The 27,018-nt window shown below is 44.0% G+C and overlaps 1 protein-coding gene across 3 annotated transcripts in view; it reads left to right on the top strand.

The window, feature by feature from the left end:
- DENND5B (DENN domain containing 5B) overlaps window positions 1-20,984 on the top strand; it is a 121,010-nt gene extending 100,026 nt beyond the window's left edge. For all 3 annotated transcript variants that reach the window (XM_050894823.1, XM_050894815.1, XM_050894806.1), the window contains 10 exons: window positions 1,185-1,266; window positions 6,310-6,438; window positions 7,817-7,938; window positions 9,747-9,892; window positions 11,628-11,746; window positions 12,943-13,130; window positions 14,789-14,871; window positions 15,037-15,163; window positions 15,975-16,149; window positions 17,020-20,984. In XM_050894823.1, coding sequence (XP_050750780.1) covers window positions 1,185-1,266; window positions 6,310-6,438; window positions 7,817-7,938; window positions 9,747-9,892; window positions 11,628-11,746; window positions 12,943-13,130; window positions 14,789-14,871; window positions 15,037-15,163; window positions 15,975-16,149; window positions 17,020-17,203 — 1,355 coding nt within the window. In that variant the 3' untranslated portion in view covers window positions 17,204-20,984. The remainder of the gene's footprint in view (window positions 1-1,184; window positions 1,267-6,309; window positions 6,439-7,816; window positions 7,939-9,746; window positions 9,893-11,627; window positions 11,747-12,942; window positions 13,131-14,788; window positions 14,872-15,036; window positions 15,164-15,974; window positions 16,150-17,019) is intronic.
- The last annotated feature ends 6,034 nt before the right edge of the window (window positions 20,985-27,018 follow it).

Raw genomic sequence — 27,018 nt, 5'->3', positions numbered from 1 at the left:
TGCTTTGCTTGTGTGTGTGGCTTTTGCTTTACCTATTAAAGTGTCTTTACCTCAACCCACGAGTTTTCTCACTTTGCCTCTTCCAATTCTCTCCCCCATTCCACCAGTGGGGAGTGAGCAAGCGGCTGCGTGATGCTTAGTTGCCGGCTGGGGTTAAACCATGACATCCCTGTCTGGAAAATCACTCAATGTCTGTTCACTACCTTCATTCCCTTTTAACCAGCATTGAGTGAGGTGTGAGAAGCGGTGCTTCCCCAATAGGTGATTTCTGAAGGAGCTGAAGGTGTGGAGCTGTGGCTAAGACAGCTGACATTTTTCTTTCAGTGATCATAATCTGTCTCTCGAATCCCAATGTGAATAACTCCATGTTCAATAAATCTTCATACGGGTGGACAGTACAGTTCAGAATTTGTGTAATTAATCTCTATCCATCAGTCTAGGTGCTCAGTTTATGCTTTGGCTTGGCCCTTTACAATCACTAAATTTCTTCTGTGTTGTGAGAGAGGTTGGTTTTCTGATGACCTTGAGGTCTCCCTGCCCACAGGGTGCTGCTGGGTATTGTAGTAAAAGTCTCTGACCTTGAGTGGGTCATCTTCCAAGGGCTCTCCAGTCCTCCAGATCCTGTAGATGGGAACTTGTATGATCAGTCCTCAAAGACACATCTATGGACAAACTAGTCTCGCTCATGAAAAGACTTTTTAATAAGCTTCAATGAGTAATGCACTAAGCAATCTGGCTGGCAGGCACAAATTCCTGAGAGCAAAAATGTGTCACCACAAAGCGGTTTGATCAGAGTAGCGGAGCACAGAAATGCTTGGCATTCTTAGCATCGAATATGCTACTGTAGCTTAATTTTATCTCATCCTTCTCAGTTGTGAGCTTTCCATAAAAACCTGTTACTAATAAAGCTCATCACCATACAGATTTATGTTAATGTATTTCACATACGAAAAAGGAAGCTGTGAAATCTCCGAGTTCAGTGCTGGATTAAGGAAGGAATAGGTAATGTATTAAGCATTTTTCATTTTGTCTGCTTTTACTTTTCCAGGATAGAGTTAATGATAATGCACAGAAACATTGCAGTTACCAGCCACTTAAGATTGTTTTCAGCTGTATGTAAAACGAATGCATTTCAGACCATTACTGTAATTTTGTATTAACTTAATATATTTTCTCCATTGTAGTTGCTGTTGGAACAGAAAGACGAAAGTCTGATACAGGAATTACTCTGCCTACTTTGAGGGTTTCCCTGATACAAGATATGAGGTACACGGATTCCTAAAGCATTAATTGTGGTTTTAATTGTGTAGCATAAGGTAAAGATCCTCACTGGCTTTGGGTTTACAAAGGCTAAGGAGAATTAAACCTTCTCCTTAGCCCACGTTCAAATCTACAAAGTGCTGCCTTTTTATTTTACAAAACTTTTTTGCATGTTTACTTTATTTATTTTAGCTAAAAGACAATGAAAAGCACACAAGTTTTACTGGGGTTTTTGTTTTCCCCAGGGGGTTCTTCTAGCAATAAAGCCAACTTCTACAAATAACAGCAGATATGTTGAATTCCTTGGTACTTTGAGTTTGTTTCTTTTTGTTTGTTTTAAATTACTGACCAAGCAAGTACAGTTGATAGACAAAGCAAAGGGATATAAAAACCTGCTCGCAATACCTGAGCATTATTCTTTCTCTTCAATTAGCATTTTATGACAAATAGTAATAAATGTACAAATTTAGAAATGTAATCAAACCTAGTATTTGGGTGAGTTTAAAGTTGGAATGTGAAGTAAGGGCAGGTGCTCTGTAGGAGACCACAGCCTGGCTCTGGAGAGCTTTTTAGGAAGTGTTGGTTGGGAACTGGAAGGAATAGAGAGTAAGAAGAGGTGGAGGCTGATGTGACGGCACTGGGCAGTTTTCTCTAGGGCATCTCCTTGACAAAGCCACTGCCAGGTCATGCCACTGTTTTGACACTTCACTTGCTGTGGCTAAGCATTGCAGTGGGCTAAAAGTGCCATGAAAAGAGGGGAGGAGTAATGCAATAATACTCATCTGTAGAGAGCTGCTAGCAATTGCTAGCAATTTAATGTGTGAGGCAACATGAATATTGTTTCTTGTAATACCATGTCTTTCTTCCACGTAAAAATATGGCAAAAAATCTTATGGTAAAAATAAGATTAACTGTAGTTAGTTCACAAAAATCTGATTACAGTGATGTGACTTTTACCATGTGCGTTATTACAGATACTTTTTTTTTCTGATGTGAGATCCCACAGATTAGTCAGACTTTTCTGAAAGGAAATGACTGTACTTCCCACCTGCAGTGTGCAACCTTTTTGTTTGATGCTATGTAGTTTGAGCCTTGTGCTCTGATTTTGAAGAATATGACATGCCACGTAAGGCTAAAACAACATGCAAAAGAGGGAGGGAGAGTATATACAGTGTAATTAGGAGTATAATGCCAAGAGGTCATTTTGAACATGTGTCTGTCATTTTAGCATCCCTCTCATGGGACGTGGCAGCTATTTACTTAATTCGGTCCTGTGAGGCTGACGGGCATGTAGAGGGTCAGCCTGAGGAAAGGACGAAGGAGGATCTGGAGCAGAAACTCACGTGCTGGGAGGGGATTGCTGGCAGAGGAGGCTGTGTGCGCTCGCTGCTGCGTGCATGGGTTTTGTCTTCCGCGTACTTCCACTTCAGTAATGAAAGCCCAGCACGGATCTGAGCTCTCTTGCTTGAATCACAAGAGTGTTTCTGCTGCTTTTCAGAGAAAAAGTACAGAAGCAGAACATTACCTTTTGTAGTATCTTGGGTATTTGTGATTGTCCACAAACATGTCTGGTCATAGAAAATGCTGGGCAGATGGTGAGTTGAATTTGTCATCTGTAATCTCATGGCATACTTTTTCCTGCTTGGAAGGAATGCTGCTTAATATTTGTTTGCACACACAGATTTATGCTGAAGTTAGAAGGATGGGTAATTGTTAAATTGCCGGGGTTGCGGTGCTAACTGAACTAATGGCTAGGGGATTAAGCATTGCCTTAAGCACGGCTTGTTTTTGATGGCTCATGCAAGGTTATGTAAACAACTTAAAAAGCAGGGCTGAATCACAGTCACGCTCTGAATGTGCGATGAGCCTGCGCTACAGGTAACGTGGTGTGTCCTCTGCCTCCCTCGCAAAGCCAGGCATCTTAGATGTGGTAAGGAAGATGCTCAAGATGTTTATTTTGGTTCTCTGCGTGGAGAATCTCTGCACAAGTGTGTTTGGGGATATGCCCTTCAGCCTCTCCCCTGGGTGAGGATCTGCAGCATCTCTCCCACCCCTCTTCCAGCTCCCTGGCAGACTCCTGCTGCAGCCTGCCTCCAGCATGGCCTCACCCCTCGGGCACATTGCTGCGTGTCCAGCCGGACCAGTCAGCGCAAAGGCAACTCCCTGAAACCTTTGGTCCAGCTGTGTTCAAGTTTCGGGTCCTTCCCCTTCTGGCAAGCTCTTCCTTGCTACCAGCGCTTGCTTTCATGCCCATGTCGTGCCTCCCCTCCTGCGGGGAGCTTGCAGCAGAGGATGCAAGCCCCGGGTGCTGGGCCCACAGCAGTGGTGCTTAACCTGCTGCGATCAAAAGAAGCTGGGTTAGCAAAGACCTGCTACCGACATGGGACAAGCTAGTACGGCTCGTTTCTGACTGCACTGGGATGGGGAGTATGCACACCATCCTCGGGGGCATGGCGATACTGAGCAGCTGTAACCTCTTCTGTCAGCACAGCTATTTGCAGAGGGTACATCTCGCCATACCCCAGGCTTACATTTGACAGGGTAAATAGATTTTTCTTTATTACTAATGGGATTAAAAGCAAGTCCCAACCTAGGGAGTTGCATTGAAATTGCTGTTCAGTGCTCTGACAAGAAGAGTTTGCTGTGTGGTGGTGAGCATACAGTGCTTACGCTTAGGTCACCGGTAAAAATAGAGCTATTCTGACTCTCACAACTGAGAGGGAAATAAATTTGAGTTCCTGAAGGCTCTGTTCTGTTACACTCCACTTTTGCTGACACCAAGACTGATTACTGAATCTTTTTAATGTCTCTGGTAAGCTGCGTGGTTGCAGATCCTTATTTTTCCCAAATGCACAATTAATGCCAATCTGGTCTGGACCAGAAACAGGTAATGAAGAGGGGCAGAGCATGCATGGAATAAGGTTGAGTCCATCTGTACTTGAATCTTCTCACAGTAAAATAACATATTCTACTCAGTGTTTCATATTAGATGTAATTGAAGCCGAGCACTGGGGGGGAAGGGGAGGGAGGAAGATGATAGTCTGCGCTTTGATCTTCCCATCTCAAAAGACTTGAAATGTCTGAGGAGAGTGTCTCAACACAATGTAGTTGAGTGTAGTGTGCATCCTGTTTCTCAAGGACTCCAGATCACGTGCCCAGCTGTCTGGGCTGGAAGGTCTAACACTGGCTGCCATGCTCAGAGCCAGGAAGGGCTTTCCAGTGCTAGGAGCAAGGCTCTCAGCAGTGATTCAGCTGGTAGGCATTGCTGCTGACAGAGGGAGGCTGCTGAGCTTGCTTTTGAAGGGCAAGGACTTGTATGTGAGTGTAATGTGCCCTCCTGGGTTTGTTTTACAGCTCACTGAAAGTTAGTACTTCTCACCTGATCCATCAGAGAACTATCCATATGTCACATTAGGAAACAGGGGGAAAGTTTCTTTTTAAAAAAAACCCAAAACACTACCTTTTTTTTTTAAAGGGCTTTTAAGTAACCTGGGTTTTGCCACTGGCAAGCTATCATTACTCCTATTGATTGTTTCTTCCTGATGGTGCTTCATATGTGTACCTACAGCACAGAGCCGTGTGATACAGACATCTCAGCTTGGACTGCAAAAGTAGACCTGTATTTTGAGAATTTGGGTAGGTCAGCCTGGTGGAGAACGGTGCTGCTGGTATGTCTGGTATCCACTTCATTTGTGCAGAGCGAACACGTATTTCTGGACAGCACTAAGTTATACTTTGAAAATTTGCCCTTAAGGTCCTCGTCCTGCTATGCTAGAAGCTCTATAAACAAGAGAGTATTTTTCTCAAATAATGCAGGGTCTAAATATAACGCAAAGCACGCGCTTGGGTATAACAGATGGGGGAAAGCACGAGACAGTGAGACTATACTAGTCAACATAAAAAGCATCAGTCACAGCATGACTTTGTTGGATTTTCTTTGGAGTAAATATTGCCACATTCCCTAACACTCAGCAATGCGCGGAGGGCCTTCAAGGAAGATGCAGGAGTTGAAAAGTAAATCACAACAGAGATCAGTTCAGACGCAGCTGATGGTACTTGGAGCCTGCCACAGAGGTTTGGAGGGCTGAATTGCCTGTGTACTTAACATGCAAACTGCGTGAAAATTAAGAAATTGCAGCCTTTTCTTTTCCCTGCTGGAAACTGTTATTCGTTTTTCTTGCTGTTTATTTAACCAAGTGGGGGGTTTTTGGAAGCAGCTTCACCCTGCCATGGCAGTTCTCTTCCTCTTCTAAAGCTCCCTGTGCTCTAAAACTGGGGTTTCTGGCATTCTCCAAACTGAAATATGGGAAGTTTAAAAAAAAGAAAAGCAAAACCATAGAAGAAAGCCCCTATAGAACAGTTCTGCTTTCCTACAGACCAAGTATGTGGAGGGCTGTTCAGATTATCACTTACACGAGGGCCTCTTATATCCCTGGAAATGTGATTCTGCTTGTGACTGCCTGTCACTGTTTTTTCCCCAACAATCCTCTTTTTCTTGGATTTCCCATTGCTGCTGCCATCAAGGGGTTTGTTAGAGCCTTCAGAGTAGATTGTGGTTTGGAGAAACTCTTAAGATATCTATTTGTCCTCTGCCCGCCCAGACATACCCATTCGTGTCAGCAGCTTGAGGGAGAGACTGTGATATAACTGGGTCTTCACAAGGTGGCTGCTTTTTTTAAGCGTTACCAGTGTCCATGAGGACATCTACCTCAGGCAATGCAGGGATGAGCAGATCTACCCCTGCTCACCTTGGCCAAGCAAATGCCAGGACACAGAGCAGCTGAATCGGGCTGTAGTGCGCCCAGGTTGCAACCTGCCGTGCCGGGGAAGGGCTGCCCCATGTCCCTGGGCCAGCCTGGGGCTGCCGGGGCTCTCAGTGCGACAGTGCAGGGCTCTGCAGGGCTCTGCTGGGGGCCTCTTTCTCTAGAAACGATGTCAGGAGACGTTTTCCAATTCAGCTGCTGCATCACACTGGATGTTGCCATTTGAAGCATGTAGGATTTTTATGATTCATCTATTACTATCTTTTTTTTTCCCCACCCGTTTCAGGCATGTTCAGAACATGAGTGAGATAAAGACTGATGTGGGGCGAGCCCGAGCCTGGATAAGGCTTTCTCTGGAGAAGAAGCTTTTGTCTCAGCACCTGAAGCAGCTGCTTTCCAACCAGGCACTTGCCAAGTAAGCTGGCTCTTCTTCTCAAAGCTTCACTTTCACGGCTTCCTCAGTGGTGCGTCAAGGTGCCATGCAGGCTTGGGGCGCAGCCAGGCGCCCTGTTTAGGTACTGTGGTTTCCAGCTAGAAGTGATTGAAGGGCAGAGGGTAGCTGGGGGAGGAGGTGCTGCCCACCCAGCAGGGCAGAAGTCTGCTCATCTGCATGGAAAACGGATCACGATTTTCAGGAAGGAGGCGTTAGGTTTTGGTCAGATCAGTGCGTTGATCCAAGCTGCTTTGCGGCCCTACAATCACTGTATCTTGTGCAAATGAAGCAGCAGGGGCAGGAATGCCCCTTTTCTCACAGCAGCCCTGCGTTACGTTGACTCAAGCCAAACGCAGGCCCCCATCCTGAGTGCCGATGAGCTGGGTTAGAGGCCAGCCCTCCCAGCCACTTAGCAGCTCCCCCAGCTTTGCCTCCTTTTGCAAGCACAGGGACTTAAGAATCTGCCTGTGTAGATGTTCCCTGACTTCATTTTCTCGAAGCAATGCATTTAGGAAAAAAAACCCAAACCTTATGAAAAGAAAACATCCTAGCTATTGCATGCAGTTCTGGCTCTGTGATGAGTTACAGGCTTGATTTATGCTGGAAGCTACCAAATACTTAAATCTGCTAACGGGAAGAAAGAGGAGTAGCTGGAGACAGTCATGTCTTGGGTGATCAGCTAAAGGCATGGTGGCAGACCTGTCTTTTCCTGAAGTTTCATCTACCTCTATCTACCTCAGCATCTTTTTGGGAGTCTGTTGCCTTCAGGCTACAGGCAGTGTCACAAGGTCTGTGCTTTCTCAGAGCAGGGCCAGGTTAACTCCTGGTGTGCCTTTGTGCTGCTTTGGGCAATTGGTGATGTACACTCGGTTCACTGAAGTGAAGGAGTGGTAGGAGGACTCCTGCTGCTGCTCGGTGCCTTCCCTGGTTTGGTGCCTTCTGCTTAGTTTTCTCTGTCGCAGTATGGAGTAGAAAGAAGATTAGGTTATTAGACTAGGCTATACCACAGTGGGAAGATATGGGGAAGAAATGAGGTTGCTGTACGTTGGTTCAGGTCTGCTGTTGTGAGTAGTGTTATTTTATATCTGTGCTTTGCAGCAAAACCAAAACTGATCCTTTAATGGGATGAACTCTGTAGACTTGCTATGGTAGCGTGGAGCCAAGAGTGATCTGTAAAACACGTGTAGCATTGGGGGTAAATGCCCCTTATGGGTTTCTAGCAGCTTGTGTTAGCTGGGGAATCTCACTTTTCATACCTCCCATTAAGATCAACTCTTCTTTTGCTGTTTTGAGATTCAAACACCTTTTAAGATACATGGTGCTTTTTCAACAAAAAAAGCAATGTATTTGTTTCTACCAGGAAACTTTACAAGCGTTACGCTTTCCTGCGCTGTGAAGAAGAACGGGAACAGTTTCTGTATCACCTGCTCTCACTCAACGCAGTGGATTACTTCTGCTTCACAAGCGTCTTCACCACAATCAGTGAGTTGGAGAATCAATTTTTTTCCCCCTGAAGAAAAATTAGTTGCTGTCATGATTTGTACAAGATGGTGTTGCTGTTGCTGGTGCCTGAGTAGCTGAGCCCTTATCTGGAAACCTTGGTTGTTGCTGCCGGGCTCATGGGTGCTGGGTGTTGCTCTGGGAAACCAGCTGGAGAGCCAAGGTTGTGTGGGAGTGCTCTGGATAAGAGCATTGCACAAAGGAGAGTAATCAGCAGAGAGTGCCGCTGTAGCGCTTGATTTTCCTCACCGAGTTGCATAGTTCTCTCTCATCTTCCCTCCGAGACAAGTCCTCTACATCCTAATGCCTCTTTCTGGCCTTCGCTAAGTGTGCATCCTAACAGCCTGCTCTCCGCAGACTTGAGAAGGAGATGGAAGTCTTGGAGGATGAAATACAGGGCACTTTGTGCTCTGCTGTATATTTTAAATCCCTTTTTGTCTCTCCTTAAATGCCCAAAAGATTGCCTCTCCCTTCCTCTCTTGTAAGAAGGAGAGCAGAGATTGGATCGAAATCTGAAAATGAATGTTTGTCTCTCCAGCACTGGGCAATGCGGAGAAGGCAGGACCCCGTGAGATGGCCTAATTATTTGGATTCACCTTGGCAGCCCTTAGTCTTCATTTCCCTGCCTGTTCAGAGTGAAGTGAAGCAAGTTTTACATGGCTGTCAAAACAGGCACTCATTCTACTTTTTCTCCTCTTAAAGCAATAAATCCCCTCAGAACTAGCACAGCGCAAAGAGGTTTATTCATCCTTGATTACCTTATTTCTGTGGGGCATCCAGCTTGACAGCTTTCCCCTGCGGGACAAGCGCTTGGAATTTGAGGGTATTTTTTTCGGTGCAGTATCATTGTATGGCACACAAAAAGTAAAAAGGCTGGCTTATCTTACCCAGTCAAAAAGGCAGCTTGTGAAACGTAAGGAGAGAGAGTCTTGCAGTGCTAGCGTGCAGTATCTGAGTCAAATCCAAATCGGGGTGGGTGGCAGTCCTTGTCTTAAGCACGTAGGGGTGGTGCAGATTTAAAAGCATAATAATAATAATAATAATAATAATAATGTAGTTTTTAATGGGGGGATGTCCACAGAGACACATCAGACTTGAGACTTTGGCTGTGCCGTTACCAGCCATGCCAGCGTTTCTGACATTCCTTTTCCCCTATAAACCTTCCGTGTGCCCCCTTTATCCTTTCAGCCTGCCGGCGGCGGCGGTGCCTTGCCGCGGACGGGGTTCATCCCTTTCCCCCGGCGGACTCCGGCACCGTCCTTGCGTTGGCCCGGCTCTGCGGCAAGGCGGCGGCCGGTTCTGCCGCGGGGCTGCAGCACCACCGTGCGGCATCGCTGCCCGCCGCCGCCCGCCCCGCGCTGCCCGCCGCCGCCGCCGCCGCCGCCGCCGCCCCCCCCGCCCCGCGCTGCCCTTGGGCGCCTCTGGGCCGGCAGCACCGAGCCCCTCGCTGAACCGAGAGCGGCGGGAGGCTGCTGGCAGTGACTAATGCGGGTGGGAGCTGCCCGAAAGCTGGGCTGCGGAGCCGCTTCTTCTGGCTGACGGCTGGCTGGAACGGAGGCTGCTGCTGGGAGCCTCCGTGAGAGGAGAGTCTCTGCCGCCGCAGCAAGGCACCCTGCGGGTTTATCTCAGCCTTCATAGGGAGAACAGGGGAGGAGTTCTCCTTGTTAGGCTGCCGAGACATGGGACAAGAACTTCTCTTCAAGGGAGAGGCGTGGTTTACTCCAGAAATTGCGTTTACTGCGAGGGGAAAAAAAGTCAAGACTAACTTATTTTTCCTCCTCTGTTCTTAGTGATCCCTTATAGGTCAGTGATAATTCCCATCAAAAAACTAAGCAATGCAATAACCACATCAAACCCATGGATTTGTGTATCAGGAGAACTAGGAGATACAGGCGTAATGCAGATTCCTAAAAATCACCTAGAAATGACATTTGAGGTGAGTATATGCTCTTTACATTTTACTTTTCAATTTGAAACATGCTTCCAAATAAATACTAATTTGGGGAAGGTTTATTGTCTTAAGATCACAGCATTTCAGATTCTGTCCAGGTTTTCAAGGTCGCTGTACATTCAAATATGTACAGGAAAATAGTGCTGCCTGCCCCTCCTGTGCTAGATGAAAGTTTCCTGTGAGCACATGCCACTTTTAATCACAGGCTTCACTGCTGTCCCTGTCCCAGCCCAGGGCTCCTCTTCTCACCTAGCCAATCTATTTCCACATCTCATTCCCTTCCATGACTCCTTGCCTAATTTTCCCTTTCAGGCCTCATTTCCAACTCCTCGTTTCCCTTCCAAGTTTCTTTTCTGTTCTCTCAATCTATCTTCCCAGTTAACCACCACCCAGGTCCCTTTCTACCTCTGGCCAGTCCCAAATTTCTTCTCCTCCCGCTCCAGCTCCTTGTCCGGCGTTGCTGCTTTCCTTCCAACCAGCCAGTCGAACCCCTCAGCTCTTCAACTTCCCAGCTTCAGGTGCTACTCCCGGGAAACCATAGAGCCGCCGTCCCCATCGGGCTCTCTTCTCTGTGCTTGCTGTGGTTTTCTCTTTGCGTTTGACTACCTGGCGTTCCCCTCTGCTTTCCCACCCGTCAGTTACAGGTTGGCTTGGTGCCACCCCAAAGCAGCTGGTAGTGGGAATTGCAGGGAAAGCCCCGCCAGGCTCCTGTAGCTCCAGGCTGTACCATATCCAGTAAGGAGTGATTTCGTAGGAAAATCTGCTACTAAAATTGAAGTTGCATCCATTGAGCATATGCAGACTGATCTTCAACAACAATAGTAAAAAAAAACTCTTGCCAAATATAGGTAGATTTTGACAGAGATAGAGAGGGTATTTTTGTGATACATGGCTGCCTCTGATTCAGATATTAGTATTTTGTAGAAAAGATCTCCAGGCTTCTAACAAGCAAAATAACATATTTAGACATTTCTAAGGACCATACTAATACTGTTCTGGATTATTCCTTCGGCTGAAGCTTTTCTAAAATATCAGCTTGGGTAGCCACCCACTATGGAAAATGTCAGCCCAAGCTGCTTGTTTGGCAGTATTAGAAGCAATGAAAAGCAAGGTCTTGCAAGGGAAGTGTTTAGGTGACGTTAATAGATGTTGCTGCCAGCCCCACCTACAATTACATATTGCACTGGAATTCACGGTCCCTTGTTCTCCTTGTTCTGTCTCTTTGTGATGTTAAGAGTCTCATGTTAGTGATTTTTGTCTTGCCCAATGGTAAGCAAATTGATCTTTGAAAATAATAAAGGATCTAGGGACTGCTTCATAGTGTAGAGTGAGTCAACTGAAGGTCAGTATGCTCAAAATGCATTTTTTAAAAGCTGTTTGTTCTGAAGATATATTTCTTCTACAAAAGCACACCTTGTTACCTTAGCTCAGAAATTGGTAATTAATACTTCTCAGAAATATTCAGAGTGAGTGCTCACAACAAAGAATGTAATCTCTTCACAAGCTTTCAATAGTTTTATTTCAAGGTTTTTCTTTTCTCCTGACTTAAAATAATTATTCTGCTTTTCAAAACACTCTGCATGTTTGGTTGAAAATACTTGCTGTATAAATCAAAGGAAACTGAATAAAAACATACATTTGAGACCATATGTGTGCATGTGGTGGGGGGTTGTGTTGTCTGTTGTTTTTTAAATTAAGTAAAAACTGTTACTCATTTCAGTGCCAGAATTTAGGGAAGCTGACGACCGTTCAGATTGGTCATGACAACTCAGGGCTACTAGCCAAGTGGCTGGTTGATTGTGTCATGGTCAGAAATGAAATAACAGGACACACGTACAAGTAAGCAACAAGTTTTAATTTTCTTTGTCTGAAATTCTTACTTATTAAATCTAGAGAAAGCAAGAAGGCATCCATCTTCTCCTCAGTTGATGGAGCACTGTGGGCTGATTTGGGTACCTGATAGGGTTGGGTTGGTTTCCCCCACCCCCGGTTCTCTCATTTCAGAAGCCCTAGTTGAAGTCAAATAATCTGATAAATATTAAATGAGACTTGAATGTAGGGGGTTTTTTGCATCTCTCTGAGACAGGACAGACAGTATGGATACTTCTGAAGTGATTCATGTGTTTGTGTCTAATAATTAAATCTCTTGATTTAAAGTAGTGTGGTAAGATTGTGCACGAATGAACTCTTTAAACCCCCAAGAGCTGGAATGATAGTTTAGGGCAAATCTTTGATTTCTTTTTCTTTTAAAAAATATTCCGATGTCTAAGTACTATAACAAATGTACAGAAACTTGGATTACAAGAAAATAAAAGGTTTTGATGATTTCTTAATCTTCTATTGAGTACATACATCTTGTGTCGAAATAATCTAACTCATCATTGGTTTTACAAAACATCTGGCTAAGCAGACTTAATTTTTTTTCTAAATGTAAACTTGGAAAACTATGATTCAGAGGGGTGACCTCCAGAGCTCAAGGTTGGCCACAGTGTATGGGGGAAAGCAGGAGGAAATGGGGTACAAGCACTGGGGGTATGGACACGTGCGTGGATTTCATCAGGACTGTGGGTGGGGTCAAAAAGTACAGCAATAAAATGTGAGGTGAGGTTTGAGTATGAGGAGACATCACAGCTGCAGTTGGGTGGGAACTCTGTGTGGGGATTTAATTGTTAATCATCACAATATTTGTAAAGGCTGAATATCAGTTGTGGTTGCAAGTGAAAAATAACCCAGCAGAAATCAAGGTGTATCCCATGAAATATGTGTATAACACTTTCTGTTGTCCCGTGCTTTCATGCAAGCTTTGCATATTTCCCTTTGCCTAAGGATGGAGGTGAATGTAGTTTTCTGGTTTGGTCCTATCAGTTGTGGTGCAGGGGATGCTGCCTGCTGAGTTTTGGTTTGTGAAAAGTTTCTGGCTACAGAGTATTCCCTGCCCATTAGCAGTGTTTATGGGTGCTAGCTGTCCCTCTAACTTTGAGATCAAGCTAGACTGCCTGTGTGGCTGATCTGTGCTTGCGCTGGCTGCATGGCAGGTTTCCCTGCGGGCGATGGCTGGGAAAGGGCGTTGACGATGGCAGTTTGGAGCGAATACTCATTGGAGAGCTGGTGTCCTCCACATCTGAGGAAGAGCTGGGGAAGCAGTGCCGTACCCCACCCCAGCAGAAATCTCCTACCACGGCTCGACGACTGAGCATCACTTCCCTCACAGGGAAGAACACCAGTAAGTCCTTTCCTTTCTCCCCAGGGCCCTAAAGAAAGGAGCAGCAACTACTGAGAAATAAAGCTCCTGTGAACAGGAGAGCTCCTTCTGAAGCAAGGCTTGGTGCACAGGAACAGCTGCGAGCTGATGAGTTTTTCCTGCCCCGGTTTGTGTGTCTGCAGCTTGCTCTGTGACTGTACCCATTGCCTTTTTCAGTGTCCCCATTTGACGGTTCAGAGATAATAATCTCTTTCCTTGGAGCATGGAGATATGAGGTGAGGGAGGAGGAGGCAGCAGAATTTGCAGTAGCTGATGCTGCTCAGCTTCCCGGCTCACTTTGCAGTCAGTGGGAAGACAGTCCTCTCCGAAGGGCAGTTCAGAGCCTGATGCGGATGCTGTGACTGCCTTCTGGAGGAGCACATCTCCAGAGGGACCCTAGGGGACATCAACTTCACATCCCTAAAATTAGCTTTTACAAGTAGCTGCACCTAGCTACAATGGGGCATGGGACTGTAAGGGCCACGTGAGGCATTCTCTGCTAAAGCATACAGATAAGCACAGTGTAGATCCTGTTCATAAATCTGTCCAGCTCCTGTAAAATCAGAGGACGTGACTGCTGAAATGTCAAGCAAGGAAAGATCAGCCTCCAAGAGTAATGCAGCATTTAAAAACCACCACGGGACCACTGCAGCTCTTCACGTGTGTGAGTCCATATTAGCTGGAGGACTGGGCACCATTTCCTTAGGTCTGAGAACACTAAGGCCCCATAATTCATTTGTCTTGTGAGCTACATGAGGCTCTGTGTTAGACCTGCCAAAGACTGTGGAGGTCATCATGTAATAAAATGATACTGAATTACTCCATGCTTCCAAAATAACAATTGTAGGGCAAGCTAATAGCAACTTACATATGTCTGAAAAACTAGGAAGGACTCATAGAAGAACCATGAAAATGATTGAAGTCTGGAAAACATCTGCTTGAAATGAAGTTTTAAAAGTTCAGTCTGTTTTAATGAGAAAGTGAATGAGAGACTAGATAATTTTCTGCAGGTACCTGCATAGGAAGATGAAATGGTAGCAGGTGGAGGCATAGCATGATTCAGTAGCAGAGGCATACAGCTAAACGGATTCAGAGCGGAAACATGGCATACATTTTAACATGGAAGATAACTTACTCTTGGAACCATTAATAAGGAATATTCTCTGCCTGTGGCCCCTCACACTGGTACAACGACTAGACAGGTGCCCAAAATAGATACTTGTTTTGGTTCAATAAAACATTGGGGGTTCAAGTCAGGAATTAATGAGTGCTGGGTTTTCTGGCCTCTTGTCACGTAGAAGTGAGTCAAATGACTGGGCTACAACCTTTCAGCCCATGTGTCTTCACGTGAAGGTTGCTGTACTCTATGTGATGAGCAAGATGTGATTAACTCAAATAAAATATTTATCAAGCCAGATCCTTGGGTTGTGCATTTTTAAGTAGGGCGATTTATTTGACTATTCCAGGGTTGCTCATCAGTTCCTTGTAATTAAGGCTCAGGTTTACCCAAGACAAATGATTGCCTGAACTCTGTTAAAGATACAGAATAATTCCTGCAGTTCAAGCTATGTCATCATAAGAATTTGATGAGTGTTTTAAAGTTGGTATCTTGAGCTAGTATGCTCTCCATCATTTCACAGAGCCTAATGCGGGACAGATCCAAGAGGGTATCGGGGAAGCCGTGAACAATATTGTGAAACACTTTCACAAGCCAGAGAAAGAGGTACTTCCTACTTTTCATTACTTGCCTGGTACCAACAATGCATGTAAATATTTTTATAAACAGAAATGGAACTGAAGTACTAGTAGAGACTGTTAACCTTTAGGTTTGAAGCTTCTGGCATACAAACAAGGCAAGTTGTACTTACAGACTCTCCCTTTCCCATAGAGAGGGAGCCTTACCATTCTGTTGTGTGGAGAAAACGGTCTGGTCGCAGCACTAGAGCAGGTCTTCCACCATGGATTCAAATCGGCTCGCATTTTTCATAAGAATGTCTTCATCTGGGATTTCATAGGTAAGCTGGTATGTGATTTGGAGGCAGAAGGAGAAGAAAGATTAGGGCAAAATGACTACTCATGCACAGACCTTGGATTCTCGTCAAGGCAACTAGGGTGCGATTTGTTCCTGCCTAGCACCTGCTCCAGGTTGCTTAAAGTCAATGAGAAACAAGATGGAAGATGAGAAATACTAAACTCTATATAAGAGATGAGTGTGAATCTGTGCAGAAATTTAAGAGCACTTCAAATTCTAGTCATTTATTCATAGATGAATGTTCACACAGCTGCTTTTCTACCCAGAAAGAAGGTAGGCTGGAGGCTGGGGTAGAGTAGCAATCAATGTTAGGGGGAGAGTTGGGAAAGGGCAGGGAGTGAAAGATTTAGATTTCTGGTTGTTTATGAGAACTCTCCTAATCACTGCATTGGTCTTCTGGTGATACTGATCTGTAGGCCTATGTTGTGGTAATTTAAGACGTACTTATTGCCTTAAAACATGCTCGCAAGTTGAGATACTTAGCCCAAGGGTATGTGCTTACTCAGAAAAGGTGAAAAATCAAAGCTGATGGTATCACTTAAAATGAAACCATTGATAGGTACGCTGGTGCGGCTCCTTGATGTTACCTAACTGTATTAGACATCAACCAGTCTGCTGACCACTGCTATGTAGCAAAGGTGGAGATCACCACCTATGGTCTTCAGAGTGAGGAATCCCTATATAAACTGTGCAATAGCTCTCAGCAGGTTGTTTTTTTAAGGATAACCTTGTGTAATTCTATGTCACAATGAAGTACTTCTGCTCACTGGGTTCTGATTTTCTCCCTACCACAGAGAAAGCTGTTGCTTATTTTGAAACCAGTGACCAGATTGGAGACAATGAGGAGGCCCTTTTGCTTCAGAGATCTTCATGCAAAACCTTCTGTCATTATGTGAATGCCATCAATACAGCTCCAAGGAACATTGGAAAGGATGGCAAATTCCAAATTCTGGTTTGCCTGGGGACAAGGTACCTAACTGCTCTTCATTATATATGTCCTCTTGCATTAGACTAGAAGAATATTTTCACACCATTGTTACTACCTTTAGTTTTCCATTTTAAGACAACTCATACCTATCTATTATCCAGTACCTATTTTAGGCAGCTTTAATACTACATGAAAAAAGTGGAGCAAAGAAGCAGTAATGATACATGGCTAGTGTCTAAAATACTAAAAATGTTTTGAGCTCTTTTAGAACTGTTAGCTTGACAGTCATATGCATGAAATCTGTCTTGAAATTGTATTTTTGATGAAGTGCTGGCTTTGGGAACGCAGAGTTCCTTTGCAAGAGCTGGTGCATTTCTAAAGCCTCATTGAATCACTTTGCCTATGAAAATGGGATGTCTGTTATAATTTTGACAAAACTATTCTAGATGAATCTTTCTTTCCTAATGGGATGCTTTCTGTCTTGCATTTGGGGAGGGGCGAGGGGAGGGGCTTAGTTGTATTTTGGAGAGTGGAAGTTGGTATGTCTAGAAATAAGTACCATTTTTGCCTTGTCTGTCTGGATACATGGAAAACCAGTTGGAAAACAGTCTGTTGGTTTTTCCTGAGTTTTACTTTTCCTGTTCCTGATCTGAAGATATTGCTGAATTCTTCCAAAGTCAGTTGTCCAATTCTGCTGATATCTTTCCATCGTCATTCCTACAGTATGTTCAGTTACCTGTATTTTACTAACAAAATCAAGGGTTATGATTACACAGGAAACTTTTATGTGCAAACAATATGCATCACCGCAAAAAGAGACTGCATGTTTTGGGTTGTGTTCTTGGAGAAGAATTTCAGTTTGAGATCTGTTGTACTTGGTGCCAAAATAATTCCTTTCATCCCCTTTGCAGGGACCACTTGCTCTCTCAGTGGATCCCGTTGCTGGCAGAGTGCCCACCCATTACAAGGATGTATGAGGAGAATGCTCTCCTACGGGACCGCATGACTGTCAACTCCCTTATCCGAGTCCTACAGACATTGCAAGATTTCAACATCATCCTAGAAGGATCGCTCATTAAAGGAGTGGATGTTTAGCATGGCTTTGCTGAGAACTTCATTATTCCTTTCCCAAGCAAGCAAACCACAATTGGAGACCTGTCAGGACTTGAACGCAATGGTAGTGCACCACTGTAAGGCAAAGCTGCTGGTTGAAGGAGGAGCGGGAAGCCCAGTTTGTGCCCGATGGGGACTGTCCTCTAAAGCTGCAGAAAGCTCAGATGCAGTATTGTAGTTTATTTGAAACAGAAATTTAGTATAAAATAGAGTATTTTCATGTGTTAGATGTGTGTAAATATGCTATCTTCTTTAAGAAATTATATTACTCTAAGAAATTTTTCTTAGACTGAATGTTCTTGTTCTGACTATGAGTAGCTTAAACCCAGGGGAAGGACTGGGGGGAGGGAAGGACCGAGGTGGGAAGGGATGCCGCTACTTGCTTGCAAGGAAGAAGCCAATCAATGTGTAAATACAGCGCAAACTCAGCAGGGCTTTTTTCAGGTATTGCAAATTAATACAGCAAATATCCTTATGTAGCCATTGTGATTGTCTCACTCTTGGAAATGTTGTAAGCATATGCTGTTTTACCCTACTGTACATGGTCTCTTAGTTTTTTGTTTGTTCACAGACTCAGCCCTTTCCATGCACAGAAGTTGTGACTCGTCATTTTTTTTCTGTAAGGTCTTTTGTGTCACTTCTGTTGATCTCCAAAAGGGGAGACAAGTGTTGAAATGCTTAAACACTGGAGAGGAGGACTGCTGTCAGCCTCGGAGCCTGGGAGTATGAGAGACCTATTTAAGCGGTGCTGCTGCAGCCTGAGATGGGGAATGATGGCTTGCTTGACTCGCTCGGTGTGTCCCTTGCCTGCCTAGATGTTCTGATGATTCCCCCTCGCCCTCAGCCAGTTTGTGTTGTGGATGGCTTTCCCCCCCACCCCACCCCATGTTGAGGAATTTGGTTTGTACCAAATTCTTGCTGTACTTGAGAAGAATTATTGCTGTAGAGCCACAAACACCGATGTTGCTGTGCTACTGAACTGTATCAGCTGGTTTTGAAATGCTGACAGGTTATGAGTCTTCCTTTATCCCACAGAATGAGTGTTCCTAGGAAGTACAGGATCTTTGATTACTTTTTTTTTTTAATTATCCAGCTACAAAAAAAAAAAAAAGGAATGAAGCAAAAGGAGGACAAAAAAGAATCTCACTTTGGTATTTTGAGGCTTCTCTCCTACACTCTTTCCAGTTAATGTGTTAGTAATACAGTGTGTATATACAGATACAGCTCTTGAAGAGGAACTGGGAGCAACTGAAATCCTGTACGCTAAAAATTTAACAAGAGATTACATTAAAATCATCTTGTGGATACCATGCAGCAAATACAGAGTGTATTTTCCGTTCTTGTGGATGGGAGTTGGAAGGATCTGAGGGCATAGTTAGCTTCATCTGGTTTTAGTTTTTGGAGGTTAGTTTAAATATAGGTGTTTGTTTTCACTTGTTTATTCCCTATGATCTTGGCCATTTCGTCAGTGGATTTCTGTGGATGTCTCACTGTCGGCTGTGGCTTGGGAAAGGCCCCTAATTGGTACTGTAAGTGTATTGCCTTGCACTGTGCTCTGAAGTCGCATTAAGAGGGACTTGTGAGTGGTGGGCAGTAGCAGGTCTCAGTATGGTGTGCACATGGTGGAGAGAGGGATGAGAGCTAAGGAAAAGGAAAGAGGATGAAAATTAGGGTTTGCTTTCTCACCTGCCTTTTGTCAAGCTTCTCTACTTTCCTGTGGTCCCTCTGCTGTCCAATTCTTATACCAGCACTCACTTTAGTGTCAAAGTTTCACGTCATATTCCCAGCCAGAAAAAAACTCTTTGTGTGATTTTGTTTCATTAGAAGGGAGAGTTTTATGTTATAGAAGTTTTTTTGTTTCTAAGAAAGAAGTAAAATAACACTGTCAGGGAGTCGTTGACTTTAATGAGGGTTCCAGCTTTTAATAACTGTTCTTTCCTCCTGGGCTTGTACTTCCTTAAACTGACTAAACTCATCCCAAATACAGCAGGCAGCACTGCCATGTCACTACTGTGGGTGTGAGTAACTAACGTAAAGGCTGTGAATGGTGTAATGAGTTAGTAGCCAGAGCCCACGGCTGTGTGACCTCTCTTACGTTTCCAGAAATGTGAAATTTGGGGTGTTATGGTTTTCTGTGTGGCCAGGCAAGTCTGCTTAAAGTCAGCAGAAGATTCATGACAACCCTTCAGCAGCAATTGAAAATGCGTCCCTAGTACTTAACTCTATCAATAAATTATACATTTAGCACCAGAAACCATGTGGCAGCATTATTTAGTAATGACTGCTTAGGATGTTTTGATTTCTATTACAACTCAGGCCTTTTATGTCTAATGACTGCTATACATGATTTTTTCACGCCCAACCCAGTCTAAGTGACTTTCATTTTACTGAAATAATAACCTCTTTAGTCCTTGGATTTCTTCGCAGCAGCATCTGCATTTGCTAGCTGGATACTTCTCAAAAGTATACTGCTGCATACTTCTCCAAAGACTTTGTGACTTAAGCAGTTGTAACATTCATCTGACGTGACACAGGTTAAGTGCACGCAGGATAAAGCAGAAATGTAGGCAGCTCTAAAGGTCAAGCATAGATGAATAAACCACACACAGAGAAAAGGGCAATAACTACATAAAGTCTTTCTTAAGTTAAAAAAAGTCAAAACCTGAGAAATTTTAAAATTCAAAACAGGGCCTTCCCCCATTTCAAACTACATTAAGGAATCTGTAGCACTTAACTTTAACACAACTTCACATCAGCTTTTTCAGCAAGTGTTGACTTGTTTGGTTTTGTCAGGTTTCACATCATAATAATAATACAATAAAAATTATGTATGTCTAATATTTCCTTGTAGGCAATAAAACACTCTAAGATATGTTGAAAGGGGCACAGCTGAGTGCCTCAGATTCCTAGAAGACTAGTTATTTGACAACCTTGGGAGTACAGTTCTTTATAGTGAATTTTTATTCTACCATGTATGATTTATTTTTTTTTTAGTAGACTACTTTTGTTTATTGGAAACTGTGAGGTTTTTTCTGTAAGGTTTACAGAAATCATTCTACCCACTAGAATGGTGAGAAACCCATCAGGATTCTTCTAAGCTAACACAGTTTTTACTTCAGTGTTAAAGCACCTTCTTTGGTTGAGAAAGGGAATCTTGGAAAAGACCAAAGCTCTCTGGTATCTGCTTTTAAAAAAAAAATTCCTATCCAATACCCATCTGCAGATGTCTGAGTTTGCATAGTCCTGTTATACTAACATCCAGCATGGTAACTTGAGGGAGTCAGAAAATCAAATGCCTCACTATGTACAAAATGTGTATTTATAATTCTCTGGAACGAATTAAATTCTACTGTTTAGTGAAAAATCTACTCATGTTTATTCTGAGTTGGTTTGTGTAATTAGATATCATTGTTCAAAAATGTCTTTTTAGAATAGTTGCGCAACGGCATATTTGAGAAAATTCCTTCTTTCAATCAAACGAAGGTGTGCATCTTGAGGGGAAATATTGTATGTTACACTTGAAATGTACAAATGTGCCCTGTATAGCTTAAAATGATCCTTAAATGTCTCCATTAAGTATATTTTGTCTTTACATTATTATTAACTGAATAAGAACTGGATTATTTTCAAGACAACATTAGTAAAAGTATTGTTATATCAAGCACTTTAACATACATACCACAAACTGACATGGGTTTTTCAGGTTTTGAAGTACATTGAAATACAGCTTTTCATGCTATGTCCTTTACAAATAAAACTGTGAGAATAATGGTTGGTGTCACTTTCTCCTTGCAGAGGAACCGAGAGATTCGCGTCTCAAGCCGAAGAGCTGATCTGAACCTGGAGGGCATGTTTCGTAAAGGGAACCAGTCAAACAAAGTGATTCAGCTGATAGTGATTCCTGGTGCTGGGAACTTGCTGGAGCAAAGCGGGGGAGAGGGGGTGTGAGGGTCCGCTCTCAAAACTTGCCCTTCTGCCTCCCCTGACACAAAAGTCCGACTGTGCCGAGCGAGCCTGACCAGCTCTTCATTGTCAAGGCTTAGGTGGAAAGCGTGGCTGATTGAAGGGAAGAAATAGGATCGCAGTGAAGTTTAGCTCTTACCAGGGTGGCGTTCGCTACGCAGCCTGGGTTGCTCTCCCTTAGTATCTGGAGCGCATGGGGAGGAGTGGGGAGAAGGGGGGTGGGATCCTGTTGGCAGCAAAATGGGAAGCGTGGGATTAACTGCAGCCAAGGGTCTCTTTCCTCTCTTGACATGGATTGCTCTGGTATTTGAACTCAGGGTTAAAAAGCTGGAATGAAACTCATGCCCTCCAGTCTGTCAGTTAGCATGTCCCATAAGAAGAGATGTTGATAGAGGAGAGAGAGATGGGTGCCTGCAACAAAAAAGGTACAAAAGTATGATAGTGAAATGCCCTGCTTAGTAATTAAAGGCTTTTCTAAGTTGGACTGGATTTTCAGAAATTCCCCCCACCCTGTTCCTCCCAGCTCTAGCTCTGCTGGAATTGGCAAAAATATGAGAATTTTTGAAAACTGCATAGTTGAAATGCAGTTCCCTGCATGTGTGTGTATATGGTGTGTGTGAGGTGGGGCATGTCTGTTCATTTATTTTAACTCTTGGTTTTGAAACGGCAGAGAATCTCAGGAGGACTGAAAGTCTCAGAGCCTGGGACCATATATACGGGAATCCTGAAATACATTGCTTGATGATACTAATGTTTATCAACAGTGTAGCAGCAAAATTATAGGCTCCCATAAATATGAATAAAATCCATAGAGCTGCTTGCGGTCAAATTTCAATAGGATGAGCGGCCATACTTAATACATCTCCTTACTGCATGTGTTAGGCTTAAGTATGTAAATTAGAGATAGTGGGATCTGACATCTTAAAGGCAGTAAGTACTTGAAGTAAAGCAGGACTAAACTGGTTCAGATGAGGAAGTGCAAATAACTTCCTCTCCACTGCACTGTCATTGATGCAGTCTGGGAACACTGCAATGTTTTCTGCAAAGGGTAAGTAGAAGAAAGCCGTCGGAGAAAACTTGCACAGGTAGGAGTTGAAATAGCTCACCAATCTAGTTTGTTCCTTTCCAGCATTTCAGGTCAGCTTGTTGGAAGAAATTGTGCTCAAGTTAGGAGTGAAGCTGCTTCCCCGTCTGTCACTCCATCAGCTCAGAGGTTGAGGCTCCTGTCATTGCAGTCAGGGAGCATTTCATAGCTGACATTCCTGTTTTCTCTCCTGCTCTTCCATCAGACACGTATCATTATAAGCTGGTTTGAGCTCAGCACAGGATGTGAAGGGAATGGAAAAATTTCTGTACGGGTCTGCTATCCGGTGGCTGGTTAAGGTAAACTATCTGCCGAAGCCACTGCAGAGCTGATTTGTCAGTGGAAAGCTGTAGTTCTGCAGGAAAGCTTGACACTTTAATGGGCCCATCTGTATTCCCTGCAGACCTCGCAGGGCATCTCAGCTCCTCTGAAGGAACTTCTTCTGTCAGAATAGGATGTGACCAGACAAATTATTTTCTCCTTTAACCAAGCCCACCTTTGTCTTAAAGGGGGAAAAAAAAAAGCCCAGCCAACCCCCCCCCCCGATCCTTACCCACAGCATATTTTCCAAAAGATGTTGCTGTCAAGGACCTCATTGCTATGTGATCTAGTGACCACCTTGTTATCATTCAATAATTAATTCAGTGGGATCTATAAATGTAAAATAATTGTGGTTTATATCAGAGAGGTTCAAGTATTCATACCAGTTACTCTAATAAGGGTAATAAAGTAATCTGTAAGATATTGTTCCTCCTGTTTGTAGTGGTTATCCAAGACTTGTGCAAGTCTACTGGTCTTGCACAAGCAGTAAATGTAAAAGATAGCCAACACTTACAATTCTTTCTCTTTGTGGAAAATAACTGCCCTTTGCCCAATACGGACCCCTTAGTTTTATATGACCCTTTCCTGAATGATCCATTTACTTTTAGACCTGGCCAGAGCAGCAAGTTAAAATGGGTGAAGTGGTCTGTTCACCCAGCCTCGGGTGTTCAAGCCCTGCTGTAGAGTGAAGTCCTAAACAAGTGAATGTGGCAAATGAACAATTGAGTTTTATTTGCAAAGTGCATTTGGCAGGACTGTGCAGCAGATGTAGTTCCTGAGGAGCTCCAACGCTTATCACAGGGCATCTATTCTCCAGTGAGAGGCAGGCATGGAGAATGCCAGAGACATCCCAATCTTTGCACAGCACATTCGGTGCCAGATTGTCTCCCGCTCCCACAGCCAGCTGATACAAGCCTAAACTAAAATAAAATTAAACTCCTCCCTCAATAGCAGCCAGATGTTGGGTTTGGTGCTCGGCAATCCTTGCATTCTCCTGCTTTCAACAAGAGCTTTTCACAAAGGCTGGTGTTAGCCTAGGGAAGCCATTTTCCCTATCCTGCCCCCGTGGCTGGAGGGAAGAGATGGGCTCCTTCAGTAGGCCTTGCAAGGAGAAACCTCACTTGGCTGCTTTTAATTATGCATAGAGAAGTCCAGCAGAGGCAGCTTGTGGAGGGTAAGCTAGCATTAATCTTTATGAATATCCCCCCCAGCACTGTCCTCCCATACTGAGTTCATTTCTTCAAAGGCATCCAAGTGATATATGGGCATGTTCTTCACACACCAAAAAATAAAGTTTACAAGAGTGAAATCTAAGGGGGATGGACTGAGGTAGTTGTGTTTTTTACAATATACTAATAATTTAGATATGAAGACAAATTCCTTGTTTGTCTTACAGAGGCACAGGATAGAGACCAGAAAATGTGGCTTCAATTTCTAGGTCTCCCTGACTTCCACCGAGAGCTTTAAGCAATTTGCTGAGGGCGTATCCCATTTTGCAGCTAGGGAGCTGAGGTACAGAGTGGTGGGACTTCACTTCAGCCAGTCTCTGCCTTGCCGGTCTAGGCTGTTCAGCCTTGAGGTTAGCAACTGCTCATCCAGTGTCCATTGGTGTGTGACTGAGAGCAGCTTTTCAATGCTACTGTGACAGAAGTACCCTGAGGTCTCATCTGTGGTTAATTCCAGTTTAAAGGCATTGGTAAAACCTGTTGATTTGTGGTGTTGTGGGCATGTGCAAGTCTGTCTAGCTGTGTATGGTTAGAGAGTTTTGTAATCATTAGGACAGAAGAACAGGCTTTCTTCATACTTAACTACAATGCAGTGATTATGGTTACTATCTGCAATGTGATTAAGCACTACAGAAATGCATATAAATACTTGCTTGGCTGTTGTGTGCGGATGGCAACCCATTCCCTACCAAAAGGGAGGAAGAGAAAACAGATGCTTTGCAAGAGCAAGTCTCCCTGGCTTTTCATCCTGAGTCCAAAGCTCTTCTAGGAGGTACAGCCATCCATTAACATCAAGCTAATCTTGTCTCCTCTCTGCCCCACAACCCGTCCCTGCTAATTGCAAGCCCAAATAAATCATCACCCATACCAGAAAATGCATGGTGGAAGACATATGAAGTGCTAGCAAGAGATTTCCAATAGTAGTCAGAAATGCTCAGTACAACTGAGAATCATCTTTGTTGTTGTTGTTTGTTTAAAAAAGGCATGGAATTAATTTCAAATGAACTGGGAAGTCAGCCCAAAGACTGTGCTCCTGTACGTGAGATAGATAACTGTGAATTCTTCCATTACGTCTCCTTAGCCTGTTTCTTCTGCTCAATGCTCTCACTTGAATTAAGTTTACCTGCTTGCACATGCAGCTTTTGAACTGTCATTACGCCATGAGATAAATAGGATGTGCTCTAAATCGGACCATGTAATATGAACCCACCAGCTTGGAATTAGTGTGGCTATTGGCTTGCCTGAGATCTAAACCTCTTGCAGATGGTCTGTGGTTCCTGACTGTATAAATAGTATGAAGCTGGCTGAAAGCGGGTGTGGTGCACAGGACATTATCATCCCCCCCCCCTCCCCCCCAAAAAAAAAAGACTTTCAGAAAAACTGCATTCGGGGAACGTAAGGGGAAACATCACCCCATGGCTCTACCCAGCTTTCATGTTCTTGAAGCTGTGGAAAAGGTTTCCATTCATGGTAACAGGAACACAGGAGAACTATGAAAAACTTGCAGACCAGAGAAGCTATTTAATTCATCCTCTGCATGGACTTTGTTAGAAGAGAATTTCAGATGTCAGCAGGAATTTGTGCTAGACAGGGGTAGTGTGGGTAGCTGTGATCAGTGAGAAATAGGATAGCTGTTCTGGGCTTAGTCATTTGTGTTTAACTTGCACAATGCTGAGAAGTGAGGATGAACTAGCTGATCTTCAATTCAAATGTGTGTCCTAGGAAGTGCAAATACAAGTTGATCCACCATGGCTTGCTGAAGTCAGTGGAAGTTCCTAAAACCAATGAGTTTAGACAGGCATTCATGAGCACTGTAGTCTGCTAACCTATCAGTTTGTGCACAGAAGAGAAGCAACGCTCTTTTGGGGAAATAATAAAGTGACTGTTGTTGCTGCCTTCAACACATGATGTTTATTAAGCCAGTCCCGCTCTTACACATAAGAGTTTGCTTCTAGGTGATCTCAGCATTTTAAGTACAAATGCTTATCTCTGTGAAGGGCCAGGCTTGTGCTAATGAAGATATTCAAAAGCCTTGTGTTCATCCCTTTGGTTAAGATAGCCTGGAAGAGAGTAGTGGCAATACACAGTGTCTGACAAGCAGGAGATTGACCGTGAAGACTGCTGGTGTTGACTCTGGGTAGAGTTGTGAATAGCATGCTTTGTCTTATCACAAAGTGCAGGATGTCCTGGATAGATCCCACCCGGTCCAGTACCACAGATTATGTTTGTGGGCAAATCTGAGACGCCCTTCTCCATGGTAGAGAAGGACCTAGCAGTACAAGGCAACAGTGTAGGCATGCCCCTTTTCTCCCCTCCACAACCCACTCCAGGCTGTAGTTACCAGAAGCACTTTGTCAGCTAGAGCCTGCATGCATCAATCTTTTACTCGTGCTTGGCCTGTAGCTGAGTGAAGCTTTCCTTTGACATTGGAAGTTAAATCTGTTTGCAATGGGACCAGCTCCAGCAAGCGTCCAAATTGTTGGGAAGTTTTCATCCAAAAAATGATGCAGGGCTACTAGCAAGTTTTCCCAAGCACTGCAAGCCTAATGCCTTGTCTGGTTCTATTGCCGTCCAAGCTGGCCACGTTCCTGGCGATGTCCTAGGCTGAGCTACCGAGCAAGGTCCCTTCTCGAAGAGCTTCCTGGGATGCCCCTCTGTCCCTTAGACCTTGCTCCTTTCAGGTTTCATAAGCAGGGGGATTCTGAGTGACTTTTACTTTTGTGCTGAGAATAAGGGTCAGGAAGGGAAGGAGAAGGAAGCAGCAGCAAGATGGGGGAAGAAGGAGCCCATAGTTCATTGAAATGGTTCTCAGCAGGCAGCGTTTCCATAGAAGAACCTCCCTGACTCCCCCCCCACCGAAGTATTGCTTGGGGGAGGATGGCAGGAGGGCTCGCACTCCCTTCGCTCCTCCCAAATCTAAAAGAGACTTTCTGCCTCTGGCTTAGGCAATTAATCAGGTAAGGAAAAACTGTTGAGGACTCCAGGCACAATACACACTGTAACATCTTCATTGATTTCCCCCTCCCCCTCTTTCAAAAAATATTTGCCTGCCTGTACTATTTTTTCCTTGTTTAAGCTATGTTGACACAGGAGCCATGGGTAAGGAGCTGGGAGATGATGGTAGCAGCTCTGTTTGTGTCTGTATAATCACTCATGGTTCTCTTACTCAGCTAATTAAAACCAAAACCCCTCTAGCTACCCTG

Source organism: Gymnogyps californianus, chromosome 1 (genome assembly GCF_018139145.2).
Source record: "Gymnogyps californianus isolate 813 chromosome 1, ASM1813914v2, whole genome shotgun sequence".
NCBI classification, from domain to species: domain Eukaryota; kingdom Metazoa; phylum Chordata; class Aves; order Accipitriformes; family Cathartidae; genus Gymnogyps; species Gymnogyps californianus.
Note: the sequence above shows the minus strand (reverse complement) of the source record. Positions and strands in the feature narration are given on the sequence as shown.